Source organism: Venturia canescens, chromosome 1 (genome assembly GCF_019457755.1).
Source record: "Venturia canescens isolate UGA chromosome 1, ASM1945775v1, whole genome shotgun sequence".
NCBI classification, from domain to species: domain Eukaryota; kingdom Metazoa; phylum Arthropoda; class Insecta; order Hymenoptera; family Ichneumonidae; genus Venturia; species Venturia canescens.
In genome coordinates, this window is record NC_057421.1 from 32694540 (window position 1) to 32711887 (window position 17348).

Here is a 17348-nt window from a genome sequence, read left to right on the forward strand (position 1 = left end):
ATACAAGAAACGTCGGAACTGTAATGGTTTTTACAATCATTCAACGTCAATACCGCCAACTGTGTACTTATTTATATCCCGCATGATAAAATAATCGGTAAAAATAATTTTGAATTATAAAAATAAACTTGGTGCATTTACAATCGAAAAGGAAAACTCTTAAAACGTTCCCGGACTGTGCAAAATACTGTTCGAATAAGCTTCCAAAGGATAAGAGATGAACATAAATTCTCAAATATTCAGTAATATTCTACGAAGTGAAAGGATTTTCCCGAATCAACATTCTCAGCGTAAGCCTACCCTACAATATTTAGTGTGCCTTCTTATCGTGCCACTTGATTTTCCCAGCAGCAGTAAATTGTTAACGTGTTTGAGACTATCGTTTAGAAGCCATTCCTTTCAATAAGTTTAAACCGTACACACGGACGATGCCATAGATTTGAGCGTTCCAGGAAATTCTCTAAAGCTCAGTACGAATATTGAGTAAGTCCGTTAACAAAGTTGTCGAAAACTGTTGTCGATAAGATACTTTGGATGAGCTTCGGAAAGACCGAGTTTGCCCATGCAACGAATAAACCCACGCTCGAGTTTTATTTAAAAAAAAAGGATTCCGAAACTTTTTGTTTTTTTTTTTTACCAAAAACAATATTACGATTTCAACGAGCATTACCCACAAATGATTGTACAAGTATAACGCGTTTTCCCTGTTTCTACGAATGATACGTTTTCCCAAGCTTATACAATTCTCTTTTACACTCTTAGAATTCTTAGAATTTCTCGATGAGAGATCCCCAGATGAGCTTTGCTAGAGTTAATCTCTTCCCCTTGAATTTACTGTATTTTGGGTCAAGAATATTTTGAGTTCAAGTGCCAATAAAAACCCCTCGGCGATCTAAAAAGTTTTCGAGAAAAAACAAAATTTTGCGTTTCTCACAAACGTACTTTAAACGAGCTCTTCAAGTTGGAAAAAACCGTCCATTGGAATTGGCAAAATTTTTTGCATTGTTCACATAATCACGGGTATGTTGAACCTTATTACACAGCGAGAAGACATACGACGAACGAACGAACATGTTGGATTTTTTTCCATGAAAATGTGCTAATTTTCTACCATCGTCGTAAGAATTTCTCCCTTCAGAATTGAACAGCTGTGTTTTTAGCCCTGTCAGGATCGAATATCACAGTCTCATTGCAATAGCATTTTTCACCGTAAAGGAAGAGGGGAGAGCGTGTGTCAAAGCCATTTCATCAACTGACAGTAAAAATCAATGTGAACGAGTCCGTCTATACCACTTTTGTCACATAAAATATCTATAACGATTTTTAAGTACAACTCTTTCAAAAATCAGTTGAAGTAATCACTCGATTGAAATTCACGGTAAGAAAATAATCACGCTCGCAGTGTACATTTCAATGGTTAAAAAAAATCATACCGATGATCTTTTGTCGTCAAGCTACTGCAATATTGAATTTATGGTATTTTTCACAACAGAAATTTAAAAAACGCATATCCTCGCGAGCTTTTGCACATCTCTGGAATTTTTATCATCATTTCTCGTGAATAAAAACATTTCAAACCGGATTCGCGAAAATCCACAAACGGAAATGAATCTACACAAACCGAAAAAGGATCTAAAACCGATGCGAAAACTGGTGGGTGGTTCTTTTCAAATGTTATTTGAATTCCCTCGTTATTTTTCCTCCTTACTAGTTTCAGTGAGTTTCATTGATATAACAAATTCGAGACGAATTCACTGCACGGAATTCAATACCGCAGAAACGAGAACTCGCACAAGAGGCGTTATCCTGTAAGAGTTTGCACGTGCATACATGGAATATTATTGAACCGTACACCGCTTGACGAGTAGCGCAACCGTAAAACCCGGTACCTACGACTTTCCAAACGCGAAAATATCGAGGGGTCATTTCTATAGAAATACAATCGTACGAATAAGGATTCTCCGAGCACTCGCTTCAATAAATTTGTACGTAAATCCACAAACATAAATCGAAATACGAAATCGCTCGTTTCAGCAATAATCATTCAAATAAACAAACTTAAGGGGGGGTCCTGCTTTAGAAAGTAAAAAAAATCGATTGTTTTCGGGAATGTTTTTAGGATAGACGGAAATAACTGACCATAGCGAACTTTTCGGTCAAGAATATTACAAAAGTACAAAAACATTTTTTTTAATGTGAGCCAAGTCCGATTGTGGAAATTCTTTAGCTGTGGAGATCGTAATTATTGTCTGCAACGAAAATTCCATTTTTTTTTTTCCATTTTCATATATTTTCCTTCCATATGAACCTATAATAATCCAAAAAAGCAGAAAAAAATGCAAAATTTTACATTTACAGCATGTTGAAGTGATATTAATTTTGGGTTTTTATATGAAAGAATATGGAAGAAAAATAAATGAAAATAGAAAAAAAAACTTTAGAATTTTCGTTGCAAACAATAGTTACGAGCTCCACATTGTACACAGCTGAGAAATTTCGACAATAAGACTTTGCGTATAAACCATGAACAAATTAGTATTTTTCACATTAAAATAATGTTTTTGTATTCTTGAAATATTCTTGAAACTACACCGGAAAGTTCGCTATGGTGACTTATTTCCGTCTATCCAAAAACATTCCCGAAAATAATCGTTTTGATTCATTATTCATTTCCCTAATTTGATGAAATAAGATCAATTCCCTCTGCGAGTTTTGAAGTATTGACAGGTTTCGTTTGAATCTCTATTACCTATTTTTTAAAGATATTGCTTCCAAAACTGATTTCCCACATTTTTTACAAAAAAAAACAAACTCTCATTATTATAGTTTCGCAAATATCAACAGGTCGTTATCCCCTCAACAAATCTTTTTGCGATATTTTCTCCGGATTTATACTGGATTATAGACTCACTCAACCCTCGCTGGATCTCGTAGTCCTGGGGCAGTTCGCTGAATGGCTGCACTTCAGACTTACCCGCACTCATTCATCTCCCTGCTTTTACGGGAGAAGCACGTTTTCCCTCCCACGTGTGTTCGAGCAGGAAATACCTGAGGTTGCTGGCATTTGCATCCCTCGAACAACCCAGTTACAGTTGCCCCAGGACTGAAGACTTTCCTCCCGTCATCAGCAGTTCCCTCGCAAAGCTTTATACCATTTTATTTTTCATATCCTGATTATATTATCTCGAATATTTTTAAATTATTTCTAAATCGAAATTCAACAAGAAAACTTCTGCGACCGCGATGGATGTGTGGTCGGTGTATGGGGTTTCAGCGATCTTCCAAATAACGCAATTTCGGACGAAGACAATGCACGATAATGGGTGACCGTTTCACCATGCACTAGCTCGCGCATCGATCGCTGAGCAGCAAACAATTTTGCTAAGTTTCTAATGGCTCTAACCAGAAGATTTAGTAATAAAAGTACCCGCTCGTATCGGCCGTTTGCATGCGATAACCAAAAAAAAAAATAAAATAATAGAAACAAATCAAAGGCCACAATGAAACAAGTAATGCGAAGGTTCAAAAGAAAAGCAGTTTATGTATCGACGTATTTTTAGTTAATCCATACACGCTTATGCTCTCGAATTATAAACATACATTTATCAGGTATCACGTTGACATGAAAGCGATTAAGGTGGTTCCTCCACGAGACAGTTAAATTAGGAAATTATTTAAATTTGGCATACGTATTGTTTAACATATGAAAAATACCTCTATAAAATTTTAACAAGTTTCACCATCCCGAACCCGAGATATATGTAATTGAAGTTGACTCAATTAACACATAACATATGAACCATGCATAGGCAAACAGCACATTATTAATTCTACCACTAGTACTAAAATTAGAAAGTTTATAAAAAACGAGATAAAAATTGTGAAAAAAAAATCAAGGTGATTGACCATCTAGTTTGACAGATATAGTCTCGAGAAGTACGAAGGTTTAGGCTGCATACGATATATTTTGCAAGCGAACAAGCGAATGTCGTCTGTATAGGCAACCTTTTCTGTGCGTTGAAGCCCGTGGTTGAAGCGTAGCCCGGATAGTTCCGCGTCTAAAAATTTACTCGCGATGTCAGATCAAAAATACTTTTAGAATAAATTTTACGAAAGCAAATGATATTTGTACTATATCTGCTGGCACCGAGTACGTACGCAGGGTCTTTATAAAGTTATTGATTACGATCCGAACGAATTATCAACCCTTTTAATATGCAGACGGTACATAACTTTTGGTTGGGGCTGTCGTAGGTGATCGACCTTAAGGGAGAAGTTTGACGATGATTCGTTAACTGCAGTAACATGCGGTATTCCTAAAGACTTGGAAAAACGGAAAAACGGGTACAAAAGATCAAGAATTTCACACGTACCCTTATCTATATATAAAAACTCTCAGAATATTTCTCCAATTTAATTATCCATGGTGATGAATATGATCCGCACTGTTTCATTACGTATTTACATTTTACAAAGTTCCTGGTACTCGCGGAGTCGTCGTCAACGCCCCCTTGAGAATGTGAAAGGTTCAATATTATGCAGAATTCCGTACGCGTATTTCCCACGCTCCAAGTAGGTGGGCGGAATCACGCACCAGAAAATGTATACAAACTGCTGTGGAAGCTTCCTAAAAGCTTTACGTGCACCATTATTATTCAGTGGAAGGAAAAATACAAAACTTGTTCGAGAATTTCTCATACTACCGGTTACAATGGAAGCCAGGAAAAAATTGTCCCCCTAAGAAACTTCTGTAAAAGTTGAATAAAATGACGTTCAAACTCTGGACAACATCACGAGTAATTGAGAACACTGAACACGCCGGAGTAATTTTTTCAATGCTCTTTAATATTGCTCAGCGGCATAAAAAGCATCAGAAAACATTTACACCGTTACAACGTAAGAAAACGCTCACAGCGGACGGTCTCGAGTATCATTCATTATTACAATATATCACTCGAGAAAAAAAGCTCCACGAGTTTATATTTATGAAAATTGTGACGTTTGAAAGTAGCACTTGCTAATAAAAAGTACTGGAAAACTTTCGAATCTTATAATGAACGTTTTTTACCTACGTTTTTCAATTGAAAAACATAATTCCCTTCCAAGGGTTGTTAATCATGATAATGGTTTTATTACGCTAAGATGGAAATATTAAGTTATGCCAATTCGAGGATAATCCGGATGCAGAGAGAAACGCTACAAAGCTTCAAATGAATACTGCTTCTTGCAGGATGGTGTCCCGAGACTTGGGATGGCATACATTGCTGGCATTCCACAGCTCCGGGGGAAATATCGGTTCAAGCCTGCCCCCATTATATCGCAGGATTTGACTTGCAGGTACGAATCTCACCTAAGGAAATTTTATGTATCCGACGGCAAGTCCAAGTTTTTAAATTCCTTCGTTGATTGTATTATCGAATCACTGTCGAGAGCACTTTACATCCGGCCTCACTCTACGTACATTTAATGCCAACAGCCAATAGAAATAATCATGCTCAATAAACTTCGTTTCCGCTCGAAGGATATCGACCAGTTATTTCCTTTCCTTTTCCTCGCTCATTCTCTGTTCCCCAATCGGACAAATCGAATATTTTTATTCCAAAATAACCGCTGTGTCGAAATATTTCTATTTTTAAAAAACTCTGTTGTAGAATAACGATATTCTTTGATAGCCATTATCGTAAACACGATAACGACAAAAATTGCAGGGTCAAACAAATTTTTCGAATTTTTAGTGGTTTTTCAGAATGCTGTATCGCAGTGAAAAATGGTCGTATCGAGGTCTTAAAAAAAGCATTTTGAAGCTTCATGTTTCTAGTTTCAAGATCTTGTGGCAAGAAACGACGCAGAGCTACAGATTCTGTGCATTTTTGAGATGTAGTATGAGGAAAATTTTTTTTTTTTTATTCACGGGCTTGGAGATTTTTTTTCAACTAAGCCATGGCATCGATCAGGTATCTTGTTTATTCAGCTTCAATTTGCTTTTTTTGAAACCTCGGTACCATAATTTTTTGATGAAATGTTGAACTTTAAATCAAAAAGGACCCTTTTGTCTTTAATCGACGATATTTTGGCAACCAATGGTCGCATAAAAAATTCAAGGGCAGTTCTGAAAACTGGAATAAACGTCCTACAAAATCCCCCCCTGCAATCTTGAAGCAAATTTTACGGTAATTTGTGGTTTTTCAGAAAGTCAACAGCTAAACTAAAAATAATCGTAAAATAACCAATGTTGAGCATGACTTTTACAGCTGAAGATACCCCCAAAAACCCTGCAAAGTTACATTCCATATCTCTAAGCCAAAATTCGTCCATGTTTCAATGACTATTTTGAAACATTTTTATTTCTTAACCCGTATAGACACCACACTCCTTTTAAGGTCAGACATTCACCACACTGGTGCAAATTTGCACTTCGACTTTTCAAAACTTTTTATCTCATTCACGAATGTATGGAATTAATCTTACAGCGAGACTTTAGAGGTGCTAACAATTCCTTAGTAATCGATTCCAATCATTAAAAAAATGGGAAAATTAAGTTTTATTATGGAAAAATGGCCAAATTGAAGAAAGAAATTTTTAAGTTCCAGACATACTTGAAATTTTCGTGGGTGCAAATTTTCAATATATTTTTAAAAATATTTTTTACCTTTGACATCTCTATGCCGAAGCAAGTCTATTCCAAAATTCCTTTATATTCATGATATTACTCACAACACGATGGAATAACATGAAATAACGTCGATCTCAATAGGCAAACGCTTCGAAAACTTGTATGAGCAACGGCCAATGGTACTGGAGCCTTGAAATGAACAGTAGCTGGACTAATTATACTCAGTGCTATCATGCACCTCTAGTCACGGTATTCATGGATTTTCCGGATGTTCAATCCGACAACGCAACACTTATCAAGGTAAGCACTGAGCATGGAACTTGAAATAATAACGAAAACTATAAAGCCAATAACCTAATACGTTCATAAGTTTTTCCTCGGTCTCAAGAACTTGTTTGAAAAAATACTAATTGCATGCTCAAGTTCCGGCTTTATTCATAAACCTTTCGCAAAATATTCTCGCTCCTTACTTTATCCACGTAAGTAACTCTTCGTAATATTCGCAACGATTAATAAAAATTCCTCTCGAATAAACTTCCAACGAATTTACGATAGCGAAAAAGTAAAAAAGTAATATGAGAATAAAACAGAACCTGTTCTTCTTTGTCAACGTTTTTATACATTATATTCGGGATTGCTTATCGTGGAGGAGTGTTATATACAATACAATGTTTACAGTGATGCTCGGTTAACGAAACAACGCCGTAACCCACGTAACCCGCCTGCAGGCTTTAGCAATATCGTTGATTACCTGATTACCTGAGACTTCAGGTAGCTTCCTTCCATGGCAGTGATTTTTCAAAGGTTTTTTTACAAAAATGTATCATCATTAAGGTAACTATTGTACTGCATGCAAGTGAGTGCTAAATTTTGAAAACTCTTTTAGACAAAGTTTAACGTACCGATTAAACGTATTGTTAGTAGATATGCATCAAAGCATATTTAATTAACGTGGAAAAATATTAAAAACGATAGTTTTGCAAAACCATCAACTGATACAAGCAAATTTTCATGATGTCACATTTTTAAATGTATTTTTTAAAGAATTATCGGTATTTTTCAACTGATTGTATTGCACCAAGTCTCATTGTGTTCCTCAACTCATCCTATACGAATTCACCACGTCATTTTTTTTTTTATTTAAACCTTCAGAAATTATTAATGAAAAAGTTTTTCCGCTTAATGAAGAATAAGCTGCCACAGTGAAACGATTACGTTAAAAAAAAACTACATAATGGATTCATAAAGGATTAATTAAGAAACAAAATGAGACGTGGTGGAATAAAATCGGTCCACAAATGCAGATAATTCTTTGAAAAATACCAGTGTGAAAATGTATATCATCGTGGAGATTTGCATTTATCAGTTGATGGTTTTGCAAAACTATCGTCTTTAATATTTTTACATGTTAAAAAGATATGCTGTAACACAAATCCACTAACAGTATATTTAATCGGTATGTTAAACTTGGTCTAAAAGCGTTTTTAAAATTTAGCACTCATTTGACTAGCATGCAGTACAATAGTTACTTTAAAGGGACTCTTCAAACATAAAGATTGCATTGGAGTTTAACCCTCTCAGACCGAGGTTTATTTCACGTGAAAGAAAATTATTCCTTTCATAATTTTATCTCAAAATACTTTCCAATTTACGAATCCATTGTGACATTTCAGTGTAAAAACAGAAAAATTTACGAATGAATCTAGCACCTAACACTTTAAATACATCATATTAGTTTCCCTTTAAAAGGATATAACGTTTGGAGTATAAAAAACAAAGGTTTACTCACTTTTTTTTGCGATAACTAAAGCACGTTTTCATAGATCGCCAACTCAACACGAAACGCCGACTTCATATTGATATTTCAATGGGTTAAAGCAGTTTATCTCTTGGTTTAGAAGTATCTATGGTGCAATGTAACCTTGCTTGATGGAACTGGGCAGTTAGAACCCTGACTCCGCTAACCGATGCAATTTTATGGGGCTTGGAAGCGCGTGTTGCGTAGAAGCAACATATTATAGGGTCCGAGAGGTTTAACAACGGTTTGAAAAAGCGAAATAATACTCAACGTTTTTATTCGAAAAAAAATAAATTGCAATCATGGTTATACGATGAAATCTATGGAAAATGAGGATCGTCAAAAGGGATCGTTGTTTCAATTGAATCATTGAAATCATTTGCACTTTTACCAATGCCATGCAATGAAAGAGAAATATTTTGAAATAGAGTGATGAATCAGGCTACGGAAGAATATTATTCGCCCGATCGTGTACTGATTTTTAAAAACGACGTTGCGAAAGAAAAATAATGCAAGAACAAATTAAGGAGGGTGGATCACTAAATCAAAATAATCAGAATTTGATAAAATTTGGTGATAACATTCTTTCGCATCAAGTATACAAATGCAATTTTTTTCAAATTTTTTTACCACATGGTTATCGAATAATTGAGCGTTAAATCGAAGTTCTAGATGTATCGAGATTTTTAACTGTATATATGTTACACATAACTCAAGAGCTATGTGGTAAAAAAAATCTAAAAAAATTCATATTGTCTCATATATTTTTAAAGAATACATTTACCAAACTTTATTAAATTCTTATCATTCTGAAATTCTTTATATTTTTAATATGGTTTAGCATGGCAACATTGTGTCGTCCCGATCCACCCTCCTTAAATCATTTTTTTTTCATTACGGTTATAACAATTAAGGCAGACTATTTCGAAAAGATAATTACTTGTTATAACAATCCCTAGCAAGGTCATTGCAAACGACGTGGAAGTAGAATACACCAAGTGACCGAGAAAACCATCAGTAAGATATAAAATATGAAAGCTCTCTAGAAAGCGTTAAATCGATCGAAAAAAGCACCAGTCAGCTTTCATCTGAATGACGCAGTAAGATTTATGTGTATTCCGTATTTCTATGAAAAATTGAGCACTGAATTTGCGGCTGCGATCCAAAAAAATTGCTTCTGCGAGCAAGCGCATTAAATATTTGTTCAGTTATAACAGCCACAAGAATCGTTAGTACGAAGCTTAATTATTAACAGGATGACTATAGTGGTTAGTGGGGCGCACGAATATAGAATAATAAAGAATTTCAATCAACGTCCCAGTTACTTTGATTCCGGAACAAAGTTGTGGTAGAACGTATTGAAATAAATTCTCATAAAAAATTCAGGGAGAGATGAAAAAGTAATTTCGGGAGTCGACAGTGAAAAAAAGTGAAAAAAATAGAAAACCAATCAGTCAGATTTACTTCGTGTTTGAATTGAGTGAAAACCGCTCTCTTTGGACAATCCTCGTTGATTCCATCTTCAACGTATGACAAATAGCGATAATAACTAGTTTCGTATAACCTGTCAATTTCACCTCGTTCCATTCAACAGTCCATCGTGTAAAATGCGCTTCAATATTTGCGACGTAACTATGGACACTCCCAACTGGAGTTTTTTGCCAATTAGTTAAATTCATTAAACGAATCAGTTTACACTTTTGATCAATCCTTCGCTGGCGTAATTCAAAATTGAAGGCCCTCAATCGCGTTCAAACGTATTTCAATCCCACGCAGAGACCGTGGTCATGTGAAACGAAATTCACAGTGGATCTCCTTGTGTTTAAAAAATCAAATTTTATTTTATTTTCTGTTACACGAGCTAACGCAGAGCGAATTAGCTTTTCTCTTGCGCGTTTTTCCGGTCATGTAAATTATCGATAAACCGAGCTGATGAATGTACTATTCAACAGTTTAGCAGATTTCAAAATCGCGTTCTTCATGAATGGTAAAATGGACAAAAGTTCGAACAAGAACCTGTATTTACTCAAAAATTCAAATCACGTTCTCGAGATTCGGCTTCACAAGATTTGGAAGTTTTTTAACCGACAACCTGTTTAATGAGCGCTCAAATCCCTGTGGTATAATTTGAATATCGTGTATCACGAGAGTTAGAATATAGAGAGAGCTCAACTTCAAATTTAAAGAGCTAATTTCACAGCTTCGAAGGGCCGAAAGTTGTCTGTGCTCGTAGTTTCTAACCCAGCTACGTTCTACCGATCAAATGAAGTTCTTTCATTATACTTAATCGGTTCGTCAATTCCCCATCACTAATCTCAGCGTTCTCGTTTTTAACGTTTCGTCTTCCCATTCCTCGAGCTCTCCCACCCATCTGTTCGAGTTAAGTACAATCAATGAATTTTCCATGAAAACCAATGCCAAAGACCGTAGTTGAAAAAAGCAGTTATCGGAAATAATATCGTCATTCGACAACGCCAGGAGAGATGAGCTGGATTTCGTCAGACTGGGGTCACAACCGTTTTTATTTCTGCAGACCCGGCTAATCCCTAAAAAATTGGACGGGGTACTTTTTCCCTATTTTTATTTGAATTTTATGAAAGTTTTTAACGTCGAATACAACTCGTTCTCGATCATTTTTTCGTTCAATTTACATAGAGAAATTGATCGATATTAAAGAAAAGAATTATTCGTGATAAGATATTACCTGAATCCGAGCTTTGGGAAACGGAATCTTCGCATGTATGAAAATATGCTCAAAGATTACGTGGAATAACTTTGGTAGACGTGGAAGAAACAGACTGTTGAAAGATTTGAGTGATGAGCCCAGAATATCGTATCGTTGGTGTATGCACTACATCGCTTCGGACAAGAATATAAATGCGATTTCGATCAGACGTGCCGCGTAAAGGAGAGCGTGATATATGAAGGGAGGAATCGGGTAATAGGCAGAAAGATAACGAAATATAAAAAATGGCAAAGAGAGAAGGGTCGCTTTCGATGTGAATGTTCGGATTTAGATAACTTTCTGAACGCCCTTTTTTACCCTCGAGGGACCCCTATTAACGCCATGCCCGACCGCTTTGTTTTACTCCGAGTCTATTTATGAGCCACATCGCGAGACGGTCACTCTCGTAAGAAAAGAATAACGATCAATAATAAAGCTCGTAAAAACGTTTGTCGCCATGAACAAAAGTCAATTATCTTCCACTCGAAATGTTGGCCTCTCCATTCCAATCAATTTCTGGCGAATGTCAACCGTCTGGAGAAAAATATTTTTTACCGTTTCCTGGGTAACCTCATCCCGCATGTGAATATACTTTTCCTGTAGCTCCGACGACGGCTGAACCTTGCATCGACATAATTCTTAGCCTTTACCCAAGGGCATTTCACGTCATCTCAAGATGATCGAGTTTTGCATCGATTTTATTTCAGGTCATGGGAAAATGTATGCAGTGGCACTTGACCTTAATCGTCATTAGATATACACAAGCCATTTCGAAATAAAAATTCTTCGAAAGCAGGTTCAAGCTTTCCTGACTGTGAGATGTGTCCTTCCATACGATTGAAAAGTGCCAAAACTTCATTAGTTTTAACAATCTTTAAAGTAGGTAAAATAACAACCATCCTCTTTAAGCCTGTACTCGAAAAAAACTCTGCTTCTAAAATCTTTACTCCAAAATTCATCTTTACGTCTACTCATATATAATCCATAATCTACAATATCTCTACTCGTAATGAGATCTGTTCTGAAATGATCATGAGTAGAGATATTGGGGATTAAATATCTCAACAGAGTGGATATGTTAAGGAGGGTTGACGTTCTCTACGTAGATCCGCAGTTATTAAGGAGCGGAGTCGTTATCGAGAATGGCTATCGATAGAATTGTTAAATAGCGGTTATGCATAACTATGCTCATCGCAGCTCTACTCGATAACGACTCCGCTCTCGGTACAGGCGATACAATGTTGCCATGCTAAACCATGCTAAAAACATAAAAAATTTCAAAAAGTTCAGAATTTTATAAAATTTGGTTAACATATTCTTTAGTGCCAAATTTGACAATACAAATTTTTTAAGATTTTTCTTCTACACAGTTATCGAGTAATTGATCACTAAAGTTCACGTGTTTAAGCATAGCGTTTCCATATATATAGGTATACATTCCAAGCATAAGAGATCTGCTTTAATGCGTAATTACTCGATAACTAAGCAGAAGAAAATTTTGAAAAAATTTGTGTTTTCGCACTTGATGTTAAAGAACATTATCACCAAATGTGATCAATTTCTTAATATTTAGACTTTTGTACCGTAACTCCTTAAACATGTATCTAGAGGAGAACTGTTGTTGAATACATTTACTGAAAGTAGAATTTTTGACTTGCTGCCACATAACTCGACTCTTATAAATCTACTCGATAACACGTCTACTCTAATAGTACATTATAACACTAGGACGAAAAATCTTTTTCAGAAAAAGTTTTTCGTACGCGTGTTATACGAAATTTTATATTACGAGGTGCGGAAATGGGAGTTTTGTGTACGCGAAGGGTACTCAAAAGCGTCCATTCACTGTAAAAAAAATTTTTTTCAAACAAGTAACTTTTTTTTAATGCAAATAAATGAATTACTTGTATATTATCCAGTAATTCATTATTGTTTCCAAGTAAATATGTTTTTGACATAAATTTAATGTTTTTATGAAAACAAATATAAATTTCTTAAAAATAATGGACCGTTAATAGACGAGATTGCACGTTCACTATAAACAATGCGTCAATTTAATTCGGTTGACTAAATAAAAATTTCGACAGAGCTTTCGAATTTTTGCAGCCAAAGTATATTTTGTTCGAAATGAAAAAAATGTACAATCTCAATTTAGAAAGTAATTTCTTTCTTCTTCTTGGAATACAAATTTTTTCGATTAAAGTTTTTTATTTTTATACCGAAGAGTAATGTGATTGCTGGAATAAAAGTCAATTACTTGTTTCAAGTACGTTGCGTGTTTCCAATGGAAAATATTGCATATTTCTCATGAGTAATTTGCATGTATGTCATCAAAATAAAATATTGCCACCAAAAATATTATTTATTTACCACGAAAATTTATTATTTGCTATTGGCAGCAATTCTGTATTTAATTTAAATAACGGTATTTAGTTTCAAGAACCTTTATTATAACGTCTAATCAATAACTGCCAAAAAAATGATTTATTGGACGTAAAATATTTTTTTATCCAACCCAAATGAAAATATTTTAGTAGCCAATGAATTTCCCTCAAATAATTTGAATTACTTGGAAAAAGATTTTTTTTTTTTAACAGTTACGTACCGCGTGATATAAAGATTTTTATTTCATGCATGAATAATGTATCTGTTCTTTAACGTGTCTAGGCGGATAATACAGATTATCAATGACAAAAGAGGAGACATATTGCATTGTATTGATTTTGCAAATTTGAGAGTAACGCAAATATGGAGAAGCATTCTTTTTTAGTAGAACCGTAAAGAGGACGGTTGCTATTCTGCCATTAAAGTGCAATGTTGAACTCGATGACGATTAGTACATTAGGATGTTACTTGAGACTCATCGATCATTGAAACTTTTTTATAATGATGTCCCAGCCTTACGAGTACCTCTTTATTACAGGAATATCTGCCCATCATCAAAAAAATTTCAACAGTCGGTTATGCAGTGTCGTTCTCAACCCTCGTCGTAGCTTTTTTAATACTCGCAACGATCAAGTACGTATATTCAGTTCAATCGTAAATTCTCACGATAAATCCGTACTTTCAATGTGAAAAATGAATGAACACGCAACGATTATTTTCTGAGACTTTACGATTATTTTTATTATGAAGTTTGGGGCTTCGAACGTCATATTTTAATAAAAACCAGCGTATTGCTGACATTGTCAATATGCTGAAACGTCACAAAGGATCCGCATCCGGAAGGATTAGTATATGTTTTGCAAAATCACAATGATAGTTAAAAAGATGTTATAGTTAAAAGAGCAAAACTTATGATGACGTTGTTTTTCGAATTCAAGCTCCAAGCTCAAGAAATATAGATTGTATAATGAAATTGATTGCATTGAAAACAGGAAGTTGAGATGTCCAAGGAACATTCTTCACATGCACCTGTTTGCATCGTTCATGACTCGAGCTTTCATGGCGCTAATGAAAGAAGTTCTTTTCGTTTCGGGCCTCGGTTTGGCATCGGATGTTTTCATTAAAAATGGGGAGAGTTATTGGGTGGACAACAAGGTCGAAAGCAATTGGCAATGCAAAGCTTTCACGAGTTTATGGCAATACTTCATCTTGGCTAATTATTCATGGATCCTAATGGAGGGTCTTTATCTCCACAATCTCGTATTCAACGCTCTTTTCACGGATTCGAATTCGAGTATAGCAGCTTACGCTGTTTTGGGATGGGGTGAGATCCCATTCGTTTTAGCGTAGAAAAATATTTTGAAAAAGTGTTTGGTTCACACGCGCATGGTTGTTTCAACGAACGCACGGAAATATAATAATTGTTCGATTTCGATCGATAGGATTGCCTGCCATTTTCGTTCTGCCCTGGGTCATTATACGGGCCACCCTCGAAGATACTTATTGTTGGACTACCAATGACAATCCATTTCTTTTCTTACCAATTCGCCTACCCACCATTCTATCAATTTTAGTAAGTCACGATTCATTCCCTCCAAACCGTCACTTACTCGGAAAACCGATTTATTAAAAATGTCTCATCGTATTGATTTTCCAGATCAATTTCATTCTCTTCGTCAACATAGTCAGAGTTCTCTTGTCCAAATTGAAATCTACCGTGTCTGAAGAGACTCAACGTTATAAGTGAGTTTCCCAGCTAAATTACCCCTTAATTCGAATTGTACTCATCGTCTGCTCATTCATTTTTCAACGATTTTTATACACTTCCTTTCATGATTACAGACGATGGGCCAGAAGTACGCTCGTCCTGGTGCCACTTTTCGGGGTACACTATACAGTTTTCCTTGGCATGTCTTATAGCATGGGAGTCAACGAAAAAGTCGAACTAGTTTGGCTATTCTGCGATCAGCTGTTTGCTTCTTTCCAGGTAAAACTTTCGAGACCGCTTTTTGTTGTTTAATTTTCTGTTTTTTATAGCGATCATTCATATAACGTAAAAATCCGAAGACTGATTAAATTTTCTATTCAAAATTCGAATAGAATCGGAGTTTTATACGATTATTTGAAACAGTGTGCAGAAAAACCTCCTTTACGTGTATCAGTAAACGAAAAATGTGTGCAGAAAACATGTTTTTCACAGTTTAAAACAACTTGTCTTTCTTTCGTTATCGATTTTTCCTGCTTTAAGGGCTGTGAACAGTGTAAACGATGGAATTTTAAGTGTTTTTTGTTTCTTTTATAGATAAAAATTGGTTCGATGGATTTAAATAAAACCTTGTACACATCTTTTACATACTCAGAAGTACCGAAAAAAAAATTTTTTTGTACAGCGGTGTGTTGAAAATGGCACCCCTTGAATCGGCATTGACAGCAAATCTCAAAAATGAAATACCTCGGGACAATAAAATCAAAAAGATTCTTAAAATAAATGCTATTAGCTATCATATGACGTATGCAAAATATTATTTAGAAAAAAAATGGCGACCATTTGAAGAAAAAAATCACAATTTTTGTGGATTTCTCAATAGAAAATTGGTTATAAAAGAAAAAAAATGTTATCAAAAAACGGCTACGTCATACTGAAAACAAATGCTTTCCCTACAAAATGCAATTCGAATCAAGCCACTGAGATAAAAAAACTATTTCCGTTTTGCTGTCAACGCCGATTCAAGGGGTGCTATTTTCATTAAAAAAATTTTTTTAAATAAAAAATTTCAGTACTTCTGAGTATGTAAAAGATGTGTACAAGGTTTTATGTGAATCTATCTCACTAATTTTTATTTATAAAAGAAACAAAAAACACCTAAAATTCCAACGTTTACACTGTTCATAGCCCTTTAACTTCAACACATCAGAACATCTTCCGATCATTTGAATATCATCGTATCCATCTATCTGAAAAGCGTATTTCTGGAAACAAAAAATTCAAAAACACGAAAAGAAAATTCGACCAGTTCTGAGTCCATTGCTCCCCCAAAGCCCATACTCAAAAACAGATCCCCGGATAATCACAAGAATCTTACAACATGCACGGTTATTTTTTTTTTATTTTTATTTTTATTTTTTTAAATTTTCTACGTGGTGTATTTATAAATGGCTTCGCTATGGACGCAGTATTATAGAAACCCAACTCCCGTGGATAACAAGGGATCACTTCCTCATCTAGTGACATCTTTAAGCATACTTTTTATGCTAACACATAAAGTTACGAAAGTAATGAAAAATATTGATTCTCCTTGAAGGAAAATTTTGCAACATTGTTGAAACCAAAGCCGAAATGTGTAGCGATAATTATTTGTATTCATGCATATTCGAAAATATAAAACTCTCAAAAATTTGCAATCACGAAGCACCCAAATGAATGATTTCGATTCGAACGTCATTATAATTCCAAGTCGACCATGTTTCGTTGCACCTTAAGGAGTATCGGTACAGAAGTCTAAATATTAAGAAATTGATCAAATTTGGTGATAATGTTCTTCAACATCAAGTGCGAAAATACAATTTTTTTCAAAATTTTCTTCTACTTAGTTATCGAGTAATTACGCATTAACGATATTTGGTACAGGCTTACAATGTTGCCATGCTAAACCATGCTAAAAACATAAAAAATTTCAAAATGATCAGAATTTTATAAAATTTGGTGACCATATTCTTTAGTGCCAAATTTGACAATACAAATTTTTTAAGATTTTTCTTCTGTACAGTTATCGAGTAATTGATCACTAAAGTTCACGTGTATAAGCATAGCGTTTCCATATACATTC

At 34.9% G+C, this 17348-nt stretch overlaps 1 protein-coding gene across 4 annotated transcripts in view; it reads left to right on the forward strand.

The window, feature by feature from the left end:
• LOC122419168 (parathyroid hormone/parathyroid hormone-related peptide receptor-like) overlaps positions 1-17348 on the forward strand; it is a 77279-nt gene that overhangs the window by 55360 nt on the left and 4571 nt on the right. For all 4 annotated transcript variants that reach the window (XR_006262836.1, XM_043433485.1, XM_043433487.1 and 1 more), the window contains 7 exons: positions 5231-5337; positions 6755-6913; positions 14060-14154; positions 14514-14845; positions 14964-15094; positions 15179-15264; positions 15364-15508. Coding sequence is in view for 3 of the 4 variants with exons in the window: in XM_043433485.1 (XP_043289420.1) it covers positions 5231-5337; positions 6755-6913; positions 14060-14154; positions 14514-14845; positions 14964-15094; positions 15179-15264; positions 15364-15508 (1055 nt within the window). In the remaining variant the exon portion in view is untranslated. The remainder of the gene's footprint in view (positions 1-5230; positions 5338-6754; positions 6914-14059; positions 14155-14513; positions 14846-14963; positions 15095-15178; positions 15265-15363; positions 15509-17348) is intronic.